The sequence below is a fragment of the Coffea eugenioides genome, chromosome 10 (genome assembly GCF_003713205.1).
Source record: "Coffea eugenioides isolate CCC68of chromosome 10, Ceug_1.0, whole genome shotgun sequence".
Lineage (NCBI taxonomy): Eukaryota > Viridiplantae > Streptophyta > Magnoliopsida > Gentianales > Rubiaceae > Coffea > Coffea eugenioides.
This window is the reverse complement of record NC_040044.1, coordinates 13309759-13336921: the sequence shown is the minus strand read 5'-3', so window position 1 is coordinate 13336921 and position 27163 is coordinate 13309759. Positions and strand designations below refer to the sequence as shown.

The following is a 27163-nucleotide window of genomic DNA, read 5'->3' as shown; positions in this document are numbered from 1 at the left end:
AGGAAAGACAAGTACATGAGATAATGTAAAAGGCTACATTTATGAAACTTACAACCAGTAGACTGCATTCCAAAGGTTCTCATTACATATCAAAGCTGCTCCAGCTCAAAAAGGAACATAAGAAAAAGAAGAAAAAAGAAATGCACAGTGTAGTATTGCATCAAGCCTTTTCCTTGTTATTAGAATCATACACTTCAAAATAATCCAAAGACCGAAAAACGCATTACTTTGTAGTACAATAACTAAAAAAGTTTTCATTAGACTGTAACTTCAAGAAATCCAATGAAAAGAAACTGTGCTTACATATCAACCTTAGTGGGATATATTACATTTGACCAAAAAAGGAGGAGGATTATTAATATAGGCCATAATTCTATCCTCTCAACACATCAGTAGCAAAATGGATGGTCAAACTCTTGGCACAAAATAACTCATCCAGTTACACAAGATTTTAAACCAAACAAAAATGTTATGATAACACCATCCACATGAGCTATAATGCATCAAGAGCTGATATACATATACAGCAGGTAATGCAAAGATCAAATAGCCACAGTTAGTGCAAAATCTAGTATCCAGGGTCATACGCTTCAAGGCTCTGATCTTGATAAAGCTTCAAGGGTGGCCGATTCTTCTTCCCACATAAATAAACACATAGTTTTGTTAATCAAATGGTAGAAGCATTCTTGAGTGGTACTGCAAAAATCCACTTCATACAGTTAAATATTAGTAACAATTACCGTATTCTCCAAAAATATATCATAGATTTTTTTCTTTTATGATTGTCACTTCCATTTTAATCTAACTTTTTTTTTTTCCACTTACAGGAACATCAACATTAGCGCCTATCTATGCAATTACCTATATGCCAGACAAGTTTTTTCCATATAATTATCCCTGAAGGCAAAAGTAAGGGGCAAAGGATTTTGTACAATTCATAGGTTGGGGCATACTGCGCTAGTGTAGCCAAAGAATAAACGAACAATCTTCAATTACAATATAAAACATGCAATAACTACAAATGAACAATTTTCCATTACATTATTATATACACAATATAGACACTATTGTAAAAAAAAAATTCCATTCATAGAGATGGTTATATTAAAACGAAAGGTGAAAGAAAAAAGGTTAGAATCAGCACCTAAAAGTAGTAGAAGGCCATTATTTGCTTTATTTTATGCCAATAATTTTAATACCTAATTCCATCATGAAGAGCCCGGTATCCATCTAATTTAATGCCAAATAAGGACACAGAGAAATGGTTCGCAAGTTAAATAGCAGAAAAGATAATTAACAGAAACGCACTCATTTTCTCATAATCAACAGAAACACAATCAACAGACATCCACTAATTATTAGTATACAAGCACATCTATTTGACAAAGATATTTTTCTAAATAAAGTGTAAACAGCTTACCTGTCTAAAGCTGAATCATGCTAAAAGGCCAAAGCTTGGGCTTAGACTGATTGGTACTAAACGAAGCATTACCCCTATAAAATTCAACCCAAAAGTTAACAATAAATAGAAGCAAAAATAAATTGTTCTTATGCAAAATGGAAACAAATAGGAAAAAAAAAGGCTATAAAATGTTACATAAAAATAATCACCAAGTTTTTAGCCTAAGACATTGTGTTAAAATTTGAACAACCCATGAATCCAAAACTATATGGTCAAAGAAGGAAAAGAGATCTAGGGATATTTTTCTTCTAAGTAATAGGTTTTTGGTAAACATACACCTTTCATAATAGCATTTGTGGCCAAAGTGTTCATCTACCAACCAATCTAACAAATTTTGCCACTTTAACCTCCTTTCCCACAATTAGTTGAAACTTATTCAAAACTATAATTAAAAACTTCAAACTAAAGTCATCAAAAGATGAAATAAGTTCAATTCCATTGGAAATCGACAATGGCAGAGACATGAAAAAGAAACCAAGAAAATTGACAATTTAAGTTATTTTGAAAATCCCAAGCAACAACTAAACAAGAGCTGGGAAATTTGAGCATAGAACATCAGCTGCTCTAGCCGCTAAATGCAAGACATTTCAACTGTTGAGAAACAATAACTGCTATCAATAGAGATAGATAGAACCCCGCTAAATTTCAAGGCAGTAAAGATAGGTAGTATGGCAAATACACAAGTACCAGAATCATAACTGGAGAATGCCCTCAAACTGAATTAACTCTTCCAATGCCCCTCCCAATTTCATCATGTTCTGCACCAACCAATTTAACAAACACCATTCATTTTTTATTTAACTCTAAAAGTGAATTTACTTTTTAAACCCCTATATGCCCACACAAAAGGCTATTTCTACTTTTTCTGCTTAAAAGAAAACATTTAGACAAAAAATTCCGAAACATAGGAGACAAAAATTGGGAGAATGAAGGAAAAAAAGTGTAAAAGTAAGTGCATTCCAGTCCAGTGGAAGCAAAAATTTTTTTTTTTCATAAATGGTTTTTGGTCAAATATATCGCCATTCCCAATGTGATTTCTAACATCAAAACTTCAACTTTCTCGCCTATTCACTTGCGATATCTCGAGTGATAAGTCTTGCTTCAAAAAACTTCCTATATTACCTAAAAAATACACTACTTCATTTTTCAAACCAAACAAAAAAAGTGGAGTAATTTTTCTACATGCATATGATTGATTGTTGAAAGCATATTTCCAAAGCCATTCCCTATTAATCCTTCGGCAAAATGTTATGAAATAGATATTTCAATCCAAAAAAGTACAATTATAATGTTCTTGATTATTTAGAAAAGGGTATGAAAAAAATCAAACTTTTTTGACTTGCTAAACCATCCAGAAAATTATCATCCCTTTCTTCACTACTCTCTATAAAAAAATTCCTAAATTACAGCAACAGCAAAAAAATCCAAAATAAAAACAAAAAAAATTATCTCACCAAAACATCATAAATAGCACAATACATTACAGGGAAGTCAAATTATTCCTTCTTAAAGCAATACGAAAAAACGAAAAAAAAAACCTTACATATGAGAAAAATGAATTGAGATAAAGATAAGGGAAAGTCATGGAAAACACTTACCTTGAATCTGGAGTCGAAGTAAATATTCAACCTTTCCACCTACAACACCATAGAAAGTACAATTCCTATGACAAAAATCACCCACAAAAATGAGGCCACTGTTGGAGAGATGAAGAGAAAATAAGAAGGCAAAAATTTTGAAATACCTACGAGAGAAAATCCCGAGGCCATCGCAGTACTCTTTTCCGAGAAAGTGGTTGAGAAAGATTTTGATTGAACCCCTGGGACTCTGTCTGCTTCCCTGAAGTAAGTCTTACGACATTTTACTATAAAAATGAAAGAGTTAAGTTAAATGGATAGGTTGAGGAATCGAACCTTAAGGCTTCAACACATAGACCATTTGTTATGGATCTGACAGAGCAGGGACAGAAGAAATGGGGTGAATGGTTTTCCGATGAAAGGAAAGTGAAAGTGAAGATGAATAACCAAAGTTCGCATGCTTGTTCAGGTATCCAAGAAAACGAATTTCTGGTCTACTCCGGGCAGCAGCAGGTTTTGTTGTCGGAGCTTGGCACCAAAAACCGGTACTGGTATGCTCGTCTCTCGGACTCTGATTCTCCACATATACAAGTAGCTTCGTGGATGAAGCTGCCAGAGTCTCATGCGTTTAGGAGCTTCATATCCAGACCAACTCTAACAAGGGAAAAAAATCAGTTAGAATCATATAATTGAAAAAAAAAGGAAACAGAGGAAAGGGAAAAGGTAGGAGGGGGGAAACGGGAAAGGAAAAACAGAGAAAAAAGGACCGAATAAAAAACAACGAAAAGGAATAAAGGAATAAAGAAAAGAAAAGAAAAATGGAAGGGGAGAAGAGAGGAGCTCTGGAGAGCAACGAAGCAGCGGAGACGAATGAGGGGAAAGAAACCAAGGAAGCCCTAAAACAAAATTTTTGGCACGCGAGTCCCACGTGATTGACGACCAAATTTCAGCCAATAAAAACCAGCCACGTCAGCACAAAACCACCACACTTGACAACCCCATTCGCGCTTTTACTATATAGGTAGATAATAAACTAATAAGTGAAATATGAGGTCGGACCAATATGAGAATGCAACACATGCCCTTGTAAAGCACAAAAAGTGTGTGTGTGTGTGTGTGTGTGAGAGAGAGAGAGAGAGAGAGATAGAAGATGGGGTGGGGGTTATTAAATGATTAAATGGAGGATTAGTTATTATGTGATTAAAGTTGCTTAAATGATTGTTTTAAAGAATGTTTGAAAATAAACTAATACGAGTGACTTTCTATGTAAGATTGAAGAATTTATCTTCCAACTGTGATTGCAATGGCATCATAGCAAAGAACGTAGGGCCGGGCCGGGGGGTAGTTGGTGAAATCTTAAACAATCTCTGTAACATAATTAAACCAAACTTCTTGGTAGTAGTTGTTTTTTTATTTCTAAATTAGAAGTACAGTCAAATTTTGGTAGTTTAATTGTTTAAGCTATAGAGCAATTATTTGGTAATTTTTTGTCTTAGTATACAGTAATTTCCTACTAAGTACCATGTGCAGTGTGGAAGGTGTTTAGTTATGTGAGAAGAGTGAGACGAAAGTTATGAAAAATTAGTGAGAGTCTTGGTGTTTGTAAAGGTAATTATGCCTAGAATTTATGCCGATTTTAATATGAGAGTCGGATGTGGTTATTATTTATGTTATTGGAATAAATTTCTCTTCTCCTACGTATTTTTATACTCGTCGTATATGCTTCTGCTATGCATGCTTAGGTACTAACAATCTCAATTCACTTTTATCATCTATATCTAAGTGTTAAAACACGTTTTCAGATGGCAGTATGTAAAGATGTGAAGGGTAATAAAGGGTTTTAGATAAAAATGCACTTTATCATGAAATTAACAAGTTTACAACTCAACAATTACAAATGACAGCATTTAAGCTCTAAAAGCGGAAATAAAGGAATTTTAGCCCTTAAGAGTAAATTGCTGAACTCTGTTACCAATGATAGCACTTGAAGATCCAAGACAAGAGGCAAAACAATTGCATTCGTAAGAGTCAATTATTGGCTCGGGATAATACTTTTAAGACATATTCGGTCTCCAATAAAAATCCTCATTTAGTTACCTTCTATAGTAACATTACGAATCCTCAACCGTTAATTCATCGGGCTGCGGCTAATTTGACTTGTCCAAAATTAAATTTTTTTTAAAACAAAAACAGATTAAAACAAGGAATAGATCATTGTTCTGCTACTGAAAATCAAATCCAGTCAAGAGCATTTGTTCGGATGGGTGTTAGTACCTTCGGACAAAAAGACACGTTAGTACATCCATTGAGTACTTGTGGTTGTAGTTTGATGTACATTTAATTAAGTTCACGACCAAAAAACAAAAAAAATTAATTAATTAATTAATAAAGGTATTCATGTAGAGAACCGCTATCAACCGTTGGACTACAATTCATTATAATACAAGATATTCAATATACAATTTATTATACAAGTTGTAACATCTAATTTGATTAACGCATAAGATTTGGAAGAAGAATGGACTGGGTGGTTCGAAAGAAAGAGTATAAGTGAGAGATACCGAATTCAAATCCTCCCACTTACATTAAAAAAAAATGCATACAATTTTCTTTAGGGTTAATCACATTTTATCCCCTTAAAGAATACCTCATTTCTCAGTTTACCCTCTAACCTTTAATTTTGCTCACTTAACCCCTTTAGAACAAAATTACCCTTGCATTATTTTGACTTTTCATTTACTTTGTTTTCCTTTCTTTTATTTATTTTTCTCTTTTTTCTTTATTTAATTCTTCCTCTTTCCCACAAAAATTTTCACCTTAATGATTGAAATTTAAAAAAAAATTACAGAGATCTATCTTCTTCTTAAATGATTAAAAAAATATTTATATCACTTTCCTAAAATATAATTTTTTTAGCCTTTCAATTCTTTTAATTTTGAATTTTCCTCTTTCCTTTATAGTTTCTCATTTTATTCTCAAGAAAATATCGAGATTTTAAGTAGATCCAGATGCAGATATTAAGGCTTTTAAAAAGCCAATTCGTCCGTAAAAAGCAATAATTCAAATGCAGAAATGCAGGTGACTGGAAATGACATTGAGACCGTCTCTCATTCTCATACATAAAAAGCAATAATTCAAGAACATTTTCACCTTCACAAGAAATGAATCTACATTAAAAGCATACTACAAGCATCCACTAGCCTCCCAACTAGCTCTACAAACTCTAACCGCTGAAGTTTTAGGGGTTAATTCATCTTTTTACAAGCACAGGAACTACATACAGTCTTTGAGACGGTTGAAAGACAGAAACCCTACTAAAATCACCAAGGTCAAACAAGTTCACTATGGAGACGTTAATGGCATTGCTTTTCTGAAATCCAAGGACTTCAGTGGTGACTCAGGGAAATACTTTCCATCTGGTACCCATAATCCTCTTTGATGAGGCAGCAATACCTGTGGCTGATTACCCTTCGATGCATCTTCACTGACGGGTGAATCTTCTTTCCCTTTCTTCACAAATTCAAAGAACTCTGCAACTTGACGTGCGTAACTGAGTACAGCATAGATCACATAAGGCAGATGAAATTGAATGATCACACAACCAGGAAATAAGGAAATATAAGATGCACGCTAAAGCACAAAAAGGGAAATAAAGGATAAAAGCATCAATTGCATCTATTAAGAAGCAAGAACAAGAAATATTAGAAACTAAAAGAGCAAGAGGAAGTATCAAAAACGAAACCACAAAAATGGAAAATTCCAAAACTAAGACCTCAAATAACAAAAAAGGCAAGAAACACTCAAACTTGTAAGATTCATTTTTCTTTCTCTAGCATCTGTGTCAAACAAGTTGTCATCATGGTGAAAACCAGAAAAGTCTGCTAAGCACAAACTGTCGACTTCAGATAAAATCAACTCATAAAATGGCCAGTACAAACTGTATTTCAAGACTAAGCATTTCTTAGTGAATATCAACACATTCTGGCAGATAGTGATTGTCAACAGCAAATAAACAGCCCAAAATAATTACTAAACAGAGAGGGAACATGGAACATACTGCCTCTTTGCTTCGACATCTTTGCTAAAATCAATGTTTGGCTCACAATCAAGGACCAGAGCTGGAATCTGTTCATTGCCAACAGATCCAAGTAAGAAATGCAAACATCATATTTATCGAAAAGAATAAAGTCTGAAGAAAGTTACCTTCTGAATGCTTGAGTGCATATGATCACCTTCCAAATGAAACACACGGTCTCTAATATCTGGAGGTAGAGAAGAGTCAAACCGCTGGGGAATCTCACTAACAGAAAGCACACCATGATTTCCACTTTGGAATGGGAAAAGCCAACTCTCGTGCTTTTCATGCAAGTCACGCATGTAATCTAGAGAGACCCCACCTTCCTCTTCTCTTTTACGTAACAACATTCTTTTGTGGCAAGTATCAGGGCTTGCCCTAAGGTAGATGAACCCATCGGGGATAAGCCCAGGCAAACAAGAAACAACAGGATCAAACCATGAGTCATAAATGCTAATTTCCATCTCATTCATCCATTTTGCTTCATGAACGGCTCTGACAAACACCTAAACCAAGAGGATGAATAAAACTTGTTAAACCTCATTAAGTTTCATATCCTTTCAAATCCAGTGTCCACAATACCAATTAAAAAATGCAAGTAGAAGCTTATAGTTAACAAGCTTAAACACTAATAAAACATGAAATACTTAAGAAGAGAATACCCACCATTCTATCACTGAAAACACTTCTTTCCATCAATCTGAGAGGCTTGATACCACCAGAAGATTCTCTCTCCTGCATAACTCTAGTGACAAACACGTAGTTCTGGAAAGTATAGGCATACCTGTGTGGCTCAGCATAAAATGCGTCCAATATATTGAAGTGATCTGGCCCAACATTCTGCCACTTATCAATGGGTTCAGGAACAATCTCCACAAGGTCCCTGAGCTCAAGCGTTTCATGAGCTATTCTGTGCAGGAACGTTGTCTTCCCAACACTAATATTCCCTTCAACACAAAATGTTAAACGCTTTTTTGGGGCTAGCTTAACTTCAGTGTCATCATCCTTTAACTCTTCATCCACACTCTCCTTAATGTATGTGGTTATGCTTTCAGCATGGTTTCTATGGATGATCCCCACTGAACTTTGTAAGTACTCAACCATTGTTTGACTGGATTTCCCACAAAACTGTATGACAATCAAAATCAAGTTAATGACAGAATTCACATCCTACACTCTAAGCAGAATAAAAGTTTCCTTAACTTCCCTCAAATACAACCCATAATTTACTTAAACTGTTTCTTTTTGATAAAATGTCCCTCCATTTTATTCCCTTTCATTCATGTAATCAACATAAAATGGTGTTTCTGTATGCAATTATAAACTTCATCCACTGTCATTAAAGAAAACACTACATAGAGTTTCTGTAACACTTATATGCTCAGGTTTCCAGACAAAAGTACAACCAACATGAACAGAACCACTGTTTCGAGCAAGCCCTGAGAAAACAAATATTAATAACATGCCTAATAACTTTCCTTCAATTACTGCCCCCTTAAAACATTTCTCAGATATATCCAGTTCTTCCATTTTCCTCCTTTTCATTCACAAGTCAATATAAATGATTGCATAAGCATTTAAAAATTGCTCATGAATAAGACGTGAACAAAAGAAACAACACTAATTATGGTTTCTATACAGCTATTAACACCACATTCCAGACGATAGGACAAAGCAAATTAAAAAAAGGCAGATGTAAAAGCATTTTATTAAAAAAGAAAAAACCTTATCTCTATACAGCTGCTTAAGCTTAGCAACACCATCAAAACCCTTCTCCACCAGCTTCCTCAAATTCCTCGGTCCAACCCCCGGAATACTCAACAAATCGGGACTCCCTGGCGACGGCAGCCCACCACCACCACCACTTCCTCCACCAGCAGCCGTCCTCTGCTTCCTCTGAACCCTCACCTGACCAGCAGCCTCCGCCGGTGCCTCCAAACCCTTTTCACCACTCTCCACCACAGCACCCCCATCCTTCTCCGCCACAGCCACCGTCCCAAACCACGCCTTCCGGTTCCCACATCTCGAATTCTCCTTTAACACCACCCAAGCCCTCACCAGCCCAACACTTCCCCCACCACCCTCAACCGAACATTTACAAAGCCCACACCCATTACCCAACAGGGGAACATTCAGGGTTCTAGCCGTGGAAGGCGGAAGAGGGGCTTTACTTCTACCAGCAGCGGCGGCTGGGTGGCTGAGAGCCCTAGTACTGGTGGCGCCGCGGAGGTGGAAACCGGTGGCTGTAGAGGGCATTAGCGTAATTTTTCGAACTGGGATGTTTTTGAGAAAAGGGTTTTTGTAAAACCCTATATAAAAGGGAGAATTATGAAGGGATGAAATTGGGGGGCTTCCAATAATACCTAAACAAGGGCTCCTCAAGATTTTCTGCATCCCTCTGTTGCATATCTCACAAACCCACTAATTTTTTTTTCTTCCCTGTAAAATATGTAGTTTTAGTGTGTGTTGTGCGTGTAAATACAGTTGTTTCCACTGTTCATGGGGTGCTTGTGTGTTTGTTGTGTTTTGGGTGGCTGGGTTGGGGGGTTGGTTTGGAGAGAGAAGAGAAGAGAGCGGGAAGAAGCAGGGGTTTTGGAGTGATTTTGGGTAGTGTGTGACCGTGTGTTGTGGTGTGATTCTACTACTAAGTAGTAAGTAGTAGGGTTGAAGAAGGGTTGGAATTTGGGATTAAGAATCTTTTTGTAATTCTTAATAATTTTGGTAAAAGAAATATCTTTTTGGGTTTTATTTTTTTTATTACAAGTAGTATTATCAAGTTTTTTTTATGATAATTAATACCACTTGATTAGTGAGTGTTTTTCAATAAATGAAATGTACAAGGTTGGAATTTGGGATTAAGGATCTTTTTGTAATTCTTAATAATTTTGGTAAAAGAATACCTTTTAGGATTTTTTTTTTATTACGAGTGGTATTAGTCAAGTTTTGTATGATGATTAATACTACTTGATTAGTGAGTGATTTTTAATAAATGAAATGTAATATAGAATTCCACTAGCCTATGTGGTAAAAATAGATTACAGCTTGGGTTATACCTAGTGTAATTTGAGGGGAAGACTAAGCTGAAAATTTTGGATGATTTTTCCTTGAATTGATCTCACTATTAGATATATGACACATATATAAAATTTAAATTTAAAATTTAAAATTTATTCGGATATTATTTATCCAATCATAATATTATATACACTAACAGTATATACACAATTTATTCTTTTTCTTTTTGTTGGATTTTTTTTTAAGTGTCTCAGTGGAAATTATTTTGGGTATGGAATAATTCAATTAAAAAAGAAAGATCTGTCAGTATTTTACAGCAGAAAAAAATAATTTAAAAAAGGATTTGTCAGTTTCTCTTTTTTGCGTTTAATGCTTTAATGGAACATTGAATGGACCGTTGTTGACTAATGACTTGTACCTTTACTCCGTAATCTATGGGCACGGATGGGCAACAGAGGGGATCTAGGGTCGCGTTCTCCCTTTTGCCAATTTATTACTATTCTTTTGAGAGTACGGTTTGTTGATCCGTCCCTTTTGCTTGCAGATTTTAATTTTAAGGACTGACTCTGTCTTATGCATCATTAGCTTTTGTCCTCCATTAATGGGCTTTTTGTACGTTATGGTTTTTTTACTTTTCTAATGTGTAAAAGGGAGGATTTGAAACTCAAATCAAGCTCTTCAAAAAAAAAAAAAAAACCTCAAATCAAAGATTTTAGTGTGAATCGATTAATGTGTCTATCTACCACCTAAGTTGAATTTTAGAATTTCTTGAACTGTTGCAATTAGATTAGAAAGATTAATTAGAAAATTAAATTAATTTTTCAAAAAAATTTAGAAAGATTAATTACATTTACTTCCTCTGTGGACTGGCCAAACTACAAAAACACCCCCTAAACTTTGGATAATAAGAGTCACCCCTCTTTGACTTCAATTACTCCCTCCATTCTATTTATTTAATCATGTTTGGAGAATCCAACTTTTAAGAATAGTAATTTGATTGTGATATTTGTATTTCTCTTTCCAATTTTATCCCCACAAATTCAAAATTAAAATTTAAATAGTAACATGTATATGATTAGAAAGAATGACTATATTGGAAAGAGAGATTAAAAGGTGTTTTGACTTCTTCAATATGACAATTGTTTTGGAACATCCCAAAATGGAAAATATGATATTTTTAATGGGACGAATGGAGTAATAAGTAGTATAACATATGTAGTAACACCCTCTTGTTACACCTATCAACTCTAGGCACTATAAAAAAACAATCCAAACATCTAATATTGGCTCTCCAATCTGCTAGGCAAAAACTTTAAACTCGGGGAACTCGATTTATGGACCTACCTATGGACTTGTGGTATTTAAGTACCCACATCATTTCAATACCTGATGGGTTGTTAACTACTATACTAGTTAATCTTAAAAAAAAAAAAAAACTGCTATACTAGTTTTCTGTTTTCCTTTTGCTATGAAAACTGGGAAATTACTTTTTATTATCTCTATTGAAACAATATAGTTATGCTCCTGTTTTTCTTATCAGCTTATGTTCGATTGTTAGTAAAATGAAGAACTTTTGTCGAAGATAGAAGGTGCATGGATTAAATTTTGGTGAAGAATTGATGATAGAAAAACTTGAAAATTTTGTAAAAGGGATTGAGTTTGTGTTCTGTGTTTCGAAGTTGAAAATTTGGATATTTGTAAGCTTGGATTGTTGATATAGTTTGTCAAAAATAGATAGGATTGAAAAATGAGTCACGTTACTTGATACTCAAATCAAATTTGACTTAGTAAAAGTTTGTTTGAATTTGATTCGCAAACTAATCAAAATAAGATTAAATATTATTTTATGTTTGATAACATTTAAATTCGATAAAAAATTTGTTCAATTTCGATTTGACAAAAGAACAACTCAATCTTGAACAAACATTTAAATTCGTTAAAATAATAAAATAAATTTAAATATTAGGGTGTTTAGTGTCATTAAACTCATTTAGACCACTAGGATAAATCCAATATTCCTTTGCATTATTCAAGAAAATCAAAGAATGACAATAGAAGCAAGCACGTATGTGCATAACAAACTAAAAAAAGACGTGGCTTTTCAGGAATCACACGGTCCATGGATGGGGCCATGGACCAAGTTCATCCAAGTATTTGCCTTCTTTCATAACTTAAAATATTTCCCATCTTTTCTTTTCTAATTTAAACTCCCAAACTAGCCGTTAAGACATTCTAAGCCTAATTGCCCGTTGTCCATCAGTCGACGACCCCCCAAACACTCACTCACTCACACACATACAGACACACGACACAACTCTCTATCTCTCTCACTTAGACCGCTAGAGCGTTTAATTTCTTGGAGTTTTTTCTTCCCAAGCAACCGCAGCAATTTCTTGGAGTTTCATCGCTAAATTGCGAAAATTTTGCTTGTTGCTTTCTTCATTTTATCTATATTTGAAGACTTGAACTAGTGTCGGGTTATGATTGTTTTGGCTTTGTGACAGCAGACTTGAACCTATCTAGTTTGATTGTTTTGGCTTATGATTGTTTTGAACTGTTGTTGAAGGAGATGCAGGACATTATTTATTAGCCCTGCGGCTGCCCACGGGAAGCGGGGCTAGGTGGGGTGGGGGTGGGAGGCGAGGGGAATATTGGCCAATGGGACCTCCGCCCCATTGCCATCCCTAAGAATAATGGGGAAAAGAGGGAGCCAAAAAACATGGAAAAACAGAAGAGACTTGGCGCGCAAGAATGCTGTCTAAATTGAAATTAAAGCTAGGGTTTTTCTACTTAATCTTATCTTATAATAAATAAAAGTGCCAGTTCCCTTATGAATAGTATTTTGTGACTGTTTGCAGCATAATTTTGAGCAACTCTGAGGGCTTTTTGGTTTGTTAGTAGGATGGAGTTTGTGACCAGTTATCTTTTTTTAACTTTCAGACACAGTAAGCTTGTGGAAACTAGAGAGCACAGGAATTCCCTAAATTATCAGCCACGTTGTCGATTGATTTTTTTTTTTTCAAAAAATTCTCTAACCCTGTCCCATTATAAGCAACAAAGATACATAGAAGAAAACAAAAGTAAAAGCAAAGCCAGAAAAAAAAAGGGAGTCAAAGAAGGAGGAGTTGTTCTACAACCAGAGTCCGCCACGGCCACCGCTATTGTCATACTGAATTTCTTTAGCAGAAAAGCACAGTGAAGTTTCCTTGTTAACTTTTCTTTTTGGTAATTACCATCATTTAATTGAAATTTTCTTGTTTGTGAGTTTAGTTGAAGTTAATAATGGTAGAATATTTGTTGCTTTCTCCCTAATTTCTCTGTTGATGAAAACATTAGTTGGCAATTTGGGTAGGATAGAAACAAATTTGAAAGAAATAAGTTCCATATTTGCATAATGCCCAAAACCTATTTGTAAAAATGGCAAAGGAAAATCTTGAGCTAAATGTTTGTATTTGTAATATTGTCAGACCACCATTCGTTTAGTACTCAAACAATAAAATTTTACTAAGGCTAGGAATAACAAGTGGGCCAAAGAGATGTTACATCTTGTATGAATCGAACCAATTCAATTGATGAAAATGATAGCTAAAGGGTACATGCAAGCCATCAAAACTTTTATAAGTTGTTCAACTTTCCTATTACGTGACCCTGGGTAATAGTTGAAAGTTCCATTTATTTGCTGTAAGTGGCAATTGATAATTATGATAACTTAGGTGTGGTATGCTTCATCCACTCCTTTAATCAATTATATGATAGCTTTTTATAATGATGAATAGGTTCATTTAATTTGAAGTGGGAAGATCTATCTTCTAGAAGAAACAACCAGGAAAGATGTTTAATTTCTTTGAGATACAGTAGGCTTGTACAAGCTGTGGTAGTCCCATTAGCACCATCTCTTCTTGCTCTTGCCCTTGCCAAGGGAAAAAATGGAAGAGCTATAACTTTTCATCAATTGAACTTTGGTATAAGCCAACTGGTTGAATGTAAAGTTCTTGCTTTGTGTTTATTGTTATAGCTAATTAATAGGTTCTGATAGCTTACATGTTCCATTTAGCTATCGTTTTGAACAATTTAATTGGTTTGGCTGATACAAAATGTGATTTCTGTTTGGTCCACTCGTAAAACTAAGTTCAACACTTGAGTTATCTATCATTTTTTTGTTTCCAATTTTCCTTAAAACTACTTAACTTTTCAATTTTATGGAGAGAAAATAATTAATTTTTCAAATATTTTTTCTTTTGTTTGTAATAATTTTTCTGAGCATTCTTTTTTTCAGGTTTCAAGCTGGCGAATAATGCAGTAAGATACTTCAGAGTGTATATAAAAAATTGTATCAATATGGCTACCACTCTATTTCAAGTAATATTAGTCAAAAGTGCTAGAGAGAAAAATCATATTATTTCAACAAAAGATCAGTCAAAAGTCTTTCTTGCAGAAATAGCTTTAATTGAGGTTGCATGAAGAATTGCTTAAATGTTAAAGATGAATGAAGAGGTGGATTGTCTTTAAATGTTGACTTAAATAAATTACTTTTTTTGGTTGTTCATTTCAAACTATTTTGTTTTACAGAAATAATATAGGGTCACATATTTCCCCACCCAAAAGCCCTTTATTTAATCAACCGATGGCCCTCAATATCATGATGATGGGACTTCACTTACTCTGCTGCTACTCTCAGCACCTGCGGCCTGTCTCGGCTTGGTTCTTAGGGCTTCGTAAAGTTAGGGTTTTGGAGTTTCGATTTTTGTCCTCCTCGGCGCCTAGAGAGAAGTTACCGATTGTGAAAGCCAAGTGGAGAGAAGCTGAGGACAGAGCTTTGGATGATGGATGAGTAGGAGATAATGGAAGTGTTGTTTTGGCTGCTAGGGAAAAAATTAGTGGTGGTAGTAGAGGAGGAGTCGAGGGGAGGATTGTAGTTTTGGAGCTTCATAAAGAAGCTACTGAAGCTTATATGGCTTATGCCATGTTTGTGCTGCTCGGCCGCGCCTTGCCTAATGTTCGAGATTGGTTGAAACCGGTCCACTGCAGGATTTTTTGAGTTAATTATACGATTATTTATGTCTTCTTTTGGTTTAGAAAATTATTATGCACTTTTTTGGGATTAGCAGTTGGTAAAGTTGTACATTATGCTGTATGAGTTTGTATATTGTACTAGTCTGTAGGAAATTATTCAAGTCCTTTTGAAGCTAATAAGTTTCGGAATACCTAAACATAATAAATTAGGGAATTCATTGAAATTTCAAGTTGCTGGGTGTTGCACTTCATACTTTGTACAATCAACAGAGTCTTTAGAAGAAAATCATCCCAACTTTGGTGAATGTTAATCTAAGAGCAGTTATATTACTGTTAAAGTTAGATATTAATCAAGCGCTGGTGCAATGATTTGATTAACTTAAGATAGATGAGTGGATTAAGTTAGTTAAGTAATGCAGTTGAATACTCATGGCACAATTTGCAGGAGGGTAAAGGTTTAGGGGCATAAAGTCAAACTAACTCTACTTTTAATTCTTTGTCATAGTCTTCCTCTTATTAATTACACTTTGCTGTGTTTGATCCTATTCTTAGGTAGTGCATTAAATGGATACTGTGTGGACCATTTGGTTTCTTTTTACTGATTGGAAGTGTTGTCATTGGTTTAGGGGCTTTTAATTAACATGAAAATTGTCCCAAGTAAGGTAATAAAATTTGGTAAGAGCTGATATGAGCTTCCTAAGGAAGATGGAGGAAATTTGATTGGTCATGGAGTCAGAGTGCTTGCCTGGTGCAGAGTTAAATAACTATCTATACTTTTGCCTATTGTTGGTTGGGAAAAACTGAGAACAGTAACTGACAACTGCAAACTGCATATACACAATTAGCTGAAAATGTCACTGTTAATAGTTACATGAAGGATCTATGTTTTTTTTTTTTAATTTCAGATCTATGGGTTATTTTCCACGTTCTCTTGAATTTGTGATGAGGAATATAGGAGATATGGGTGCCTTAAATTTTAAGTGGTTTCAACCAGTACATGCAAACTTAATTGTTGCTTGTTACCAATTCTTGAGGAAATGTACGACAACATTCTTATGGAGTGAATGATTTACAAAGATTTTATTGCATATATGCAGTCAATGGTATGTGATAACATGTATTTTGGGAGAAAAACATCTAGCCATCGTATTATGAGTGATCAACTAGTATTTATAGTAATACAAACCTAACAAACTATTTACAAGAATAACCTTACTAATTTATTATCTACAAGAGTACTTATATTTTCTTAACAATCCCTCTCAAGTTAAAGCATATATATCATAAGCGTCCAACTTGTTACAAATGTATTTCACCCTAGAGCCCTCTAAACTCTTAGTAAACAAATCAACCAATTGATCTGCTGACGGTATGTGAGATGTCTTAATAACTCCATCAAGCAATTTCTCTCGAATGAAATGACAATCAACTTCAATATGTTTTGTGAAACACTGGATTAGATGTAATATAAACAGCCGCTTGATTATCACACACTAAATTCATAGGCTGTTTATGTTCAAATCTAATTTCAAGTAACATACTCTTCAACCAAATAAACTCACACACAGTGTGAGCTATAGCGCAGTGTTCAGATTCTGCACTTGATCTAGAGACAAGTGTTTGCTTTTTACTCTTTCACGACACTAAATTATTATCAACAAACACACAATATCCTGTGGTCGATTTTCGATCTGAGGCAAAATCATCCCAATCTACATAACTGTATATTTCAATATCAGTGTGTCCATGATTTTGATATAGCAACCTTTTTCCAGGAGCACTCTTAAGATACTTGAAAATTCGTATAACAGCATCCCAATGACTGGTACGAGGGGTCTCAAGAAATTGACTCACGACACTCACTGCAAACGAAATGTCAAACCTTGTTATAGTGAGATAATTTAATTTACCCTAAAGTTTTCGATTTTGCCCAAGATCATCTAGGAATACGTCTTGATCTCCTACTAATTTCACATTAGGATCCATAAGAGCATCCACAGGCCAGCAACCTAACATTCCAACTTTACTCAGCATATCAAGTACATATTTTCTTTGACATAAATAAATCCCATATTTAGATCAAGCTACCTCAATACCCAGAAAATATTGTAAATGATCTAAATCCTTTATCTGAAAGTTTGCCTGCAGATTGGACTTAACCTTCTGGATCTTCACAATATCATCACCTGTAATCACAATATCATCCACATAAACAACTAATAAAATTTTACCATCGTTGGAATGCCGATAAAACACATAGTGATCTATTTCACATCTTGTTAGACCGAATTTCATGACAACACTACTAAATCGGCCAAACCAAACCCTAAGAGACAGTTTCAATCCATATAAGGATTTTTCAGATGACAAACCAACCGCGAATTCTCCCCCTGAATAACAAATCCAGGAGATTGTTCCATATATACCTCTTCTTCCAAATCTTCATGTAGAAACTCATTTTTCACATCTAACTAATACAATGGCCAATTATAAGTTGCTGCCAAAGATATAAGAAGACAAACAGAGGTAATCTTTGCAACAGGAGAAAATGTCTCTAAGTAGTCTATTACATACATCTGAGTAAATCTTTTAACTACCAAACGAGCTTTCAATCTATCAATAGAACTATTAGGCTGCACTTTTATAGTGTACACCCATTTATAACCAACAACAGGCTTACCGGAAGGAAGAGAAACAAGATCCCAAGTACCATTTTGTTCCAAAGCAAACATCTCTTCTTGCATAGCTAATCTCCAACCAGGATGATTGAGAGCATAGGTAATAGATTTAGGAATGGATACAGAATCAAGTGAAGCAATAAAAGAAAAATATGATGGAGAGATGCGAGAATAAGAAACAAAATTAGAAATAGGATGAGAAGTACAGTGCCTCTTACCTTTGCGTAAAGCAATAGGAAGATCTAACTCACAGAAGGGCGTCATACTTGGATTTGAAGATTAAGAGTTAATTGGTGAAGTGCGTGACGTATCAGGAGCTTTCTCAACTACAAAATGATGAGAATAAACTTGAAAGTTAGGACGAGATAATTGAGTTATGGAATCTGGTCGACTATATAACTTAGATAATAAAGATGAAGGGACTGGTAAAACAGGATAAGAAAAAGAGGAACACCGTTCTAATTCACTAGGCATACCTTGTTTCATAAAATAAGGAGTGGATTCAAAGAAAGTAACATCAATATAAGTAAAAAATCGATTTAAAACTTAACTGTAACATCTATATCCTTTTTGCGCTTGTGCGTATCCTAAGAAAATACACTTAATAGCACGAGAATCTAATTTATCCACCCTGAGGGCAAGTTGATGAACAAAACACACGCATCCAAAAATATAAGGAGGTAATTTAAACACAGATTCACGAGAAAAAAGAATGGAGTGAGGTAATTGGTGTCCAAGAATATTAGATGGCATGGGATTAATTAAATAACATGCAGTTAAAACTGCATCACTCCAAAACTGTTTAGGCACATTCATGTGCAACAAAAGTGTTCTAGCAACTTCGACTAAATGTCCAATTTTTCTTTTAGTAACTCCATTCTGTTGTGGAGTGTGGGGACAAGAAAAATGATGAATAATACTAGACTTAATCATAAAAGTATCAAAAGGAGTGGAAAAACATTTTTTCGCATTATCACTGCGAAGTATACGTATAGGTATATAAAATTGATTCTTTATTTCTGTAACAAATGAACAAAAAATGGAATATAGCTCTGAACGATCTTTCATTAAATAAATCCATGTAACTCTGGAAAAGTTATCAATAAAAATTACAAAATATTTAAAATCTAGCTTTGAAGTGATGCGACTAAGACTCCAAACATCAGAATGAACTAACAAAAGGGTTTAGAAACCCGTTTATTGACTCTAGGGGCAAAAGAAACATAATGATACTTTTCTAACTGACAAGACTCACATTCTAATGAAGACAACTGACTCAAAGTAGGAACTAATTTCTTCAAATTTTATAGAGACGGATGACCCAAATGATAGTGAATTTCAAAAGGAGAAACAGTAGTAGGACATGCAATCGGACCATTGGAATTAAGAAAATAAAAACCATAATGCTCATGCCCTCCACTAATCATCCATTTTGTCTTCAAATCCTAAATAACAACATAATCAGGAGAAAAAGTAATTGAACACTGTAGAAATTTAGTAAGTTTACTAACAGATATTAGATTAAAAGGCAAATTGGATACGTAAAGAATAAAATACAGTAGAAGAGATGGATTAATTTCTACAGTGCCTAGTTCTTTAACTTTAGTTGTAGATCTATCAACTAAAGTAACATGAGGAAAGGAATTAGACTCTTGAATATTAGAAAAATTTCTAGAGGTACTTGACATATGATCAGTTGTCTCGGAGTCAATAACCTATGCGTCAGAATTAAAGGATGTGGAGAGACAAGACATAATATTACCTTTTTGTGCTAAAGAGACAGAGGGAAGAGATGCGTGATTTGCAGTTTAGTACTGAAGGAATTTAACTTAATCTTCCTGGGATATGGTAAAAGTCTTCTGGGACCCTTGCGCTGAAGAACCTAATTCAGTTTGGTCTTTGATAACCGCATTAGCAAATCGAGGAGGTTTTCCAACTAAATCCCAACAGGTATCACGAGTGTGATTTTTCAAATCACAATGAGTGCACTCACGGGTGCCTCGACCTCCACGACCCCAACGACCTCCCCTACTTCTTCTTCCACGAGAGCTACGTCTAAAACTAAGTTGCTCTATCCGATTGTTGTTAGCAACTAAAGTAGACTTATTATTAATTAGAGCACCATCACCCTGTATATTATCCTTAGATGCAGAACGTAAGACACGAGCATACGTCTCTACAAAGGATAGTAATTGTTTACCTATTAAAATTTGAGATTTGATTGGTTCAAATTCTGGCTCAAGGCCAGCCAAGAATTTGAGCACAAGTATTTGTTCTCTTTGCCTCTGCATTACTGTAATATCACTTGTGATAGGCATTACAACATTTAATTCTTCTGAAATTTGTTTAAGATCAGCAAAATATTCAGTTACTGTCTTGTTATCTTGTTGCAACGAAAAATACTCCAAAGAAATATCATACATCCGTGAAATATTACTGCAGTATAATAACGGGACATAATCCCAAACTTCTTTTGTTGTCTCACAATGAGTGACAATTTTCTAGATCAAAGACTGAATGCTGCCTTTTGTGCATCTTTTCCATTAAATAGAAACTTTGTATATTCTATTCTAGGTAAGAATATATCTACCTATCTAATATATTAATTACAAATATGCTAATATACAACTAATATACATGGTAGAGTAGATCTCATAATTTCAGCCATAATCTTTGCAATTATGATTAAACAGATCCCATAATCAGCTGCCCTTGATTATTGCAATTAGTAGACCATAACCTCTGCCCTTGATATCCCCCTTCAAATTGATGCTGGTCGATCAAAAAATATTAATTTGTCAACCAGAAAATTGTGTCTATGCTGAGAGAGAGCTTTAGTAAGTATATCAGCAGTTTGAAGATCAATGGTGATATGAGGAAGAAAGATGACATGATCATCATATGCTTCGCGGATAGAATGACAATTAACTTCAATATGTTTGGTACGCTCATGAAATACAGGATTAGCAGCAATGTGAATAGCACTAGTATTTTCGGCATGAAGAGGAGTAGGCGCAAGTTGGGGGAAACCCAATCTCACCTAAGAGGCCTCGAAGCCAAATGATCTCAGAACATGCAGAGGATGTAGCACGATACTCTGACTCAGTAGAGGATTTAGACACCCTATCTTGCTTTTTACTTTTCCAAGAAATAAGAGAATTTCCACATGCACCAACCAGTAATTGAACGTCTAGTATCCGAACAACCCGCCCAGTCAGCGTCGCTATAGGCTACCAAATGAATAGGAGAATTTCTGGAGAAGAAAAGACCATGAGAGGAAGTGCCATGTAAATAACGAATAATGTGACGAATAGTAGCTAGATGGAGGTGCCTAGGCGCCTGCATAAATTGACTAACTTGTTGAACAACAAATGAAATATCAAGTCGAGTAATAGTTAAATAGTTGAGACTTCCCACCAATTGCCGACAGGGAGAGGGATATGAGAGAAAATCACCCTCATCACGGTGATATTTAACATTTACTTCCAAGGGGGTATCAACAGACCGACCATCTTGGAGACCTGCCAAAGCAATTAATTCCTGGATGTATTTATGCTGATGTAAGAAAATACCAGCTGAGGTAGATTGCACTTCTAGACCCAAAAAATATTGTAGAGGACCTAAGTCCTTCATATGAAAGGAACGTTGAAGATGCTCCTGAAGTTGAGATATTAATTCAAAGTCATTCCCTGTGATAACAATATCATCAACATATACCAAAAGTAAAACAAGTCCCTTATCAGTCTGGCGAAGAAACAAAGAGGAGTCATACTGACTCTGAACAAATGAGAAGCTAATAAGCGTAGAACGGAACTTATCAAACCAAGCACGTGGAGCTTGTTTTAAACCATAGAGTGAGCGTTTTAGCTTACAAACATCAGAAGAAGATGTAGAAAATAACCCTAATGGTGGAGTCATATAAATCTCTTCTTGAAGATCGTCATGTAAAAAGACATTCTTAACATCCATCTATCACAATGACCAGCCCTTAGAAGCAGCAATAGTTAGAACAAGTCAAACTGTTGTCATCTTTGCCATAGGAGCAAAGGTCTTCTCATAATCTATTTCATACTCTTGCTGATTACCAAGAGCTACTAATCGTGCTTTATATCTTTCAAGTGAGCCATCGGATCTCAATTTAAGAGAAAATACCCATTTACAACCAATGGACTTAACACCATCGAGACAAGGAACAATATCCCAAGCATGATTCTTCTAAAGAGTTTGAAGTTCCTCGTTCATAGTTTTCACCCAACATGCTTGTTTAGTTGCCTGTGAATAGGATGTAGGAAATATAGTGTCAGTTCTAGTGGCAATGAAACCATACCGATCAGGCGGACGACTAAGACGTAGAGACCTTCTAAGAGTGGTTGGAGCAAGGACTGGACTAGAGTCGAGAAGAGGTTGTGATGAAGAAACCTGTCGTCTCTGTAGACAATGGAATTTTAATTAAATTCTAAAAAATACCATTGGTCTATAAATCATTTTCATGGCTTATTTTTATCCAATTGGATATTGCCATATGTCATGTACACTTGGAAAATTTGGTTGTTAAATAACCAATTATATTTCACCATGTGTTAAGCTGAGGTGTCCCAGATCAATTCAAATTGCAGGGATATCTCCACCAACCAAATCATATCATGTTTATTGGATAAATATCTAAATATTTATTTCTTATTAAAGGGATAATATTTAGAGTTGTTCAGTCCAAGTATATTTCTTATATACTGCAACAGCCTGGCCAGTCAAACGGCGCCACGTCACGTGTCCCCACGAGTTTGGCCAATCGAGGAATTACTTATCTCTTTATTAATAAATATAAAATGAAGAGATAATATTTGGCTAGCACAGTCCTAATATGACTGCACGTCTTGCAAGACAAGTAAAGTGGTACACAGGTCTTCAACCTCTACCCCTTGCTACAGTTATAAATAGAGGTCTCTCAACCAAATCAAGGACACACACAAAAAAATACACAGAGGGACTTCAAAGAGCATCATATACGCTCAAAGCATTGAAGCTCCAAGCTACAAAGGTTCGGCTCTTCAAGCTCTCCAAGTCTCCCAGATATCAAGACTTGAGTCTTCAAATATCTTCCAAAGTTCTTCAAATCTTCTATATCAAGATTTGAAGGAATCGGTGGTGGATCCAAGAACAAGCTGCGAAGCCCTTGGATTGGCGTTCGAGGAGAAGAATCGAGGGAAACTCTCCACAAGTTCGAGAAAACCCCAGAGATTGTACCTACATACTTTTCTAAATTTATATATCATATATTTGTCGTGCATTTTTCTTGTCGTTTTGCAGACTTGAAATTTTTATCGCGTACAAATTTTTGGCACGCTCGGTGGGACCCCTCTGCCTTCCATCTCTTCTCCTCGAATATTCAACTACGTCTATCACCAATGGCACCAAAGAGCAACAAAATCGTGATTGCACGTTCCAAGGCTACTGATGCTAAGCCTGTTCAGGAAGCTGCACACGTTGCCACCAATACCCGCGTTATTGGCCCCGTGACAAGGAGTATGACGAGAGCCTCCACCCAAAGTAGCATGGAACCCTCGGCGCCAACTCCCGTCTTCGGGTCAACATCACAAATGAGCTATTCCTCCACGATGGGGGTCCAAGACGTTTTCACCTCGATTGAGAAGACTCTTGCCATGCTCGAATTTGGGTCCGAACCCAAATTTTATAAACATGACGATGATTCATCAAGCACTGGATCAGCCTCTTCACATGAAACTCTTCATTCAAGATTTTCTATTGAAGATTCTGCTGCTTCTTCTGCTGCAATGCCTGCTATGATGACAAATGCTTTAAGTCTTGAAGAACAAGTTTCGAACATGTCCAAGATGATGGAGACTATGATGAAACACATCAAGGACCAAGATGCTCTCATTGCTCAACTGCTCACCCAAAAGGACCACGCTCCTGAAGGAAGCCATATGGATTCTAAGGAGAACCAAGAGCGTGAAAATCCCTCATCTAAAGGTAAAGACAAGGTGAATGAAGTATACGTGACCGCCGAGGGAACTATCCCCGTAGAACAACTGAAGGAACTTGTTGAAGGCGTGATCAAAGATAAAAAGGAGGGTGGTTCAAAGTCAAGCTTTACCTATTGTAAGCCTTACACTGCTAGAATCGACAACCTTGCAATGCCTGCTGGATATCAACCCCCTAAATTTCAACAGTTCGATGGGAAGGGTAGTCCAAAACAACATGTGGCCCATTTTGTCGAAACCTGCAACAACGCTGGAACCTATGGCGACCTTCTAGTCAAACAGTTCGTCCGATCCTTGAAGGGCAACGCGTTTGATTGGTACACTGATCTCACGCCAGGGTCCATCGACAGTTGGGGACAGCTGGAGCAAGAATTCTTGAATCGCTTCTACAGCACTAGAAGGACCGTTAGTATGCTAGAGTTGACTAACACTCGTCAATGGAAGGATGAACCTGTGGTCAACTACATTGATAGGTGGAGAAGTCTGAGTCTCAATTGCAAGGACAGGCTGTCCGAACCCTCTGCCATAGAAATGTGCATTCGAGGAATGCATTGGAGCCTAAGCTACATTCTGCAGGGTATACGCCCAAACACATTTGAGGAATTAGCTACTCGTGCTCATGACATGGAATTAAGCATCACGGCCAATGCAACTGATGGGCTTCCTATTCAAGCTCCGCGAGTGCAACCGTCTCGTCAAAACAATGAAAGGCAAGAAAATAAAAAAGGGGGCAAGCCTCCTTCAAAATTCAGTAATAAGGAGTCCATGGCAATAAATACAGCTCCCATGAAAATTGCTACCAAGGTGAGCCGAAAGGTCACTGAGAAGTTGGATCCATCTCAAAATAGGTCAATAAGAAGACCCACGTTAAAAGAGATGCAAGAAAAAGAATACCCATTTCTTGAATCTGATTTACAAGGGATGTTTGATGACCTGTTCAAGGAAAAACTCCTTGAACTTCCTGAAATGAAGCGCCCAGAGGAAGCCGGTCAAGTCAATGATCCAAACTATTGCTGTTATCATCGCCTGATTGGCCACCCTCTCACTAAATGCTTTGTCTTTAAAGACAAAATTATGGAATTGGCCCGTCAAGGAAAGATCCTTCTCGAGGAAGATAAAGTATCGGCAAATCAAACGACAATAATGTTTGGGTCTGTGTGCTGTCCGATAGAAGTTTTAGCCACAACAAGCAGTGCTTCGTCCAAAGAGGTTGAGAAATCCTCAATTGAAGACGTTATTGAAGATGACAACGAAGGATGGACTTTAGTCACTCGAAAGAGGACTTGCAAGCCAAAAATAAAGAAGTACATCTTCTCGAAAAGCATTTATTCGACAAAGCCGAAAGTGACGATGAAACGACGAAATGCGACAAAGAAACAAAAGGGAGTCGCCACAACACCAATTTCGTCAGATTTTCAGCTTCTTCAAGAGGTTCGACAGCCCGTGACATTGAGAGAATTTATACCCAAGGGGTATTTAAGTGACGATACTGATAATTCCACTTCTTGTAATGTCGTCAAAGCTGAAAATCCTCAAGTCACACAAATTGGCACTGAATTTGAGAAAAAACTCAAAATCGATGATAAACCACCGGTGGATTGTGCAACGACCATCATTTTTGATGATGACGATTTAACTGTTGAGTTCAAGACCCACAATCGACCTTTGTTTGTTAGCGCATATGTTCGAGAACAAAAGATGAATCGGATACTCATTGATAGGGGATCTGCTGTCAATATCATGTCCGTACGTGCTATGAAAGAGTTAGGAATCTCAAGTGATGAACTCTCCCAGAGCCGCCTCATGATCCAAGGATTTAATCAAGGGGGGCAAAGAGCAATAGGCCTCATAAGGCTTGAATTGCTCATTGGTGAGCTGTCTTCAAGTGCGTTATTTCATATCATTGAAGCCAAAACCTCTGATAACATGCTCTTGGAAAGGCCATGGATTCACGAGAATGAAATTATACCATCTACTCTGCATCAATGTTTCAAATATTGTCGAGACGGTATTGTTAAGAAAGTTACTGCCGATGACAAACCTTTCACGGAAGCCGAAACTCACTTTGCCGACGCCAAATTTTATCTTCACAAAGAAGCAAAAAGAAAGGAATCGGTAAGGGAAGAAAGTCAAGATTCCAAAGTACCCATTTTGCGGTATACTCCAAGATCAAAGAGAGAAGAAGGTCAGTCTTCTTTTATCGGAAATGACACATTAAATGTTCCGCTCACCAAGATAGAGCCTGTTAAAATTGAGAAGGTGAGCTTGCAAGGGTTTGTTCGTCCCAAAGAAGAACCGGCAGTGGAACATTACTCGCTACCAACTAATCGGACTCAAGAAGGTTTTGATCCAAACGCCTATAGACTTCTTGCTAAGGCGGGTTATAACCCAAATGAGAAGAATACATTGGGCAAACTCCCTCCTGAGGTAACTGGCGAGAAAACTCACGGATTGACACCTACGCAGAAAATGTTGAAAGAAAGGGGCTATAATGTTGAAAGTTCATCGATGGGTCTTGGTTATCAACCGCCCTCTCCTGTTCGTATAATGATCAAAAGAGCGAGTTGTAACTATGTGAACGAAGAAATGGAGGTCACAAGTCGAAAGAGATCTGTGTTCGACCGATTGGGAAATAAGTCAAAACGTACTTCTGTGTTTGACAGACTTGGCCCGCAGCTAAAAAATTTGAAGTCGCCCGTCTATGAGAGATTAGGCAATAAGAAACAAGAGTACCAAGTTGCCAGGGAAGAAAGTCTTACTCCAATAAAGAAGAACAGACCAAGAAAGCGAGTCTCCTATTTCTTCATGCACTATGGAGACTTATTCAATGTAAGAATTGAAACCATTTTTGAAGAACAGGGTCAAGAAAGTATGGCTTCCTGTCACCATATTACGATCAGTGATCCCGAAGAAGAAGAAGAAGATGCAGATGACGCTCCCCCTGAACTTGAACAAGGGGTAAAAAATACAGTCGATGAGCTAAAAGAGATTAACCTTGGCACAAGCGACGATCCTCGCCCAATTTACATAAGCTCTTGTATGACTCCTGAAGAAGAAAAAGAGTATGTTGATTTGCTGCTCGAGTTCAGGGACGTCTTTGCCTGGAATTACTCAGAAATGCCTGGTTTGGATCCAAGGGTCGCCGTTCATAATTTGTCTGTCAAGCGAGGAACAAAACCTGTCAAGCAAACGCAAAGGCGCTTTCGGCCCGAATTGATTCCTCTGATAGAAAATGAGATAAATCGATTGATTGAAGCCGGATTCATACGAGAAGTAAAATATCCAACATGGATTTCAAGCATCGTCCCTGTAAGGAAGAAGAATGGGCAAATTCGAGTTTG

At 36.3% G+C, this 27163-nt stretch overlaps 1 protein-coding gene, 1 long non-coding RNA gene and 1 pseudogene across 10 annotated transcripts; 1 reads left to right on the top strand and 2 right to left on the bottom strand.

Moving 5' to 3' along the window:
• Positions 1 to 285: 285 nt before the first annotated feature.
• LOC113749495 lies at positions 286 to 3775 on the bottom strand. Of its 9 annotated transcripts, none has more exons than XR_003464532.1 (6): positions 3376 to 3775; positions 3207 to 3301; positions 3061 to 3125; positions 2150 to 2220; positions 1421 to 1494; positions 286 to 696 (listed from the first exon to the last, which is right to left on the bottom strand). It is a non-coding gene; the product is annotated as an uncharacterized LOC113749495 (long non-coding RNA). The 9 variants fall into 9 exon arrangements; XR_003464535.1 differs by having other exon boundaries at positions 3061 to 3099; XR_003464531.1 differs by having other exon boundaries at positions 3211 to 3301.
• A 2343-nt stretch (positions 3776 to 6118) lies between these two features.
• Positions 6119 to 9721, bottom strand: LOC113749110. Its single transcript, XM_027292771.1, has 5 exons — positions 8840 to 9721; positions 7781 to 8242; positions 7243 to 7620; positions 7097 to 7164; positions 6119 to 6589 (listed from the first exon to the last, which is right to left on the bottom strand). Exons 1-5 carry the CDS (start codon positions 9506 to 9508, stop codon positions 6382 to 6384), a joined length of 1785 nt encoding a protein of 594 aa, XP_027148572.1. The 5' UTR covers positions 9509 to 9721; the 3' UTR covers positions 6119 to 6381.
• Positions 9722 to 14753: 5032 nt separating this feature from the next.
• The window catches only part of LOC113750462, a 95318-nt pseudogene continuing 82908 nt past the window's right edge, over positions 14754 to 27163 (top strand).

Coding starts and splice junctions, on each gene's coding strand:
- LOC113749110 (XM_027292771.1), bottom strand. CDS start 9,508: ATGCAGAAAATCTTGAGGAGCCCTTGTTTAGGTATTATTGGAAGCCCC. Junction 7,621..7,780: donor GTGTTTTCAGTGATAGAATG/GTGGGTATTCTC, acceptor CTCTTGGTTTAG/GTGTTTGTCAGAGCCGTTCA. Junction 6,590..7,096: donor GATGTCGAAGCAAAGAGGCA/GTATGTTCCATG, acceptor TGCTGTACTCAG/TTACGCACGTCAAGTTGCAG.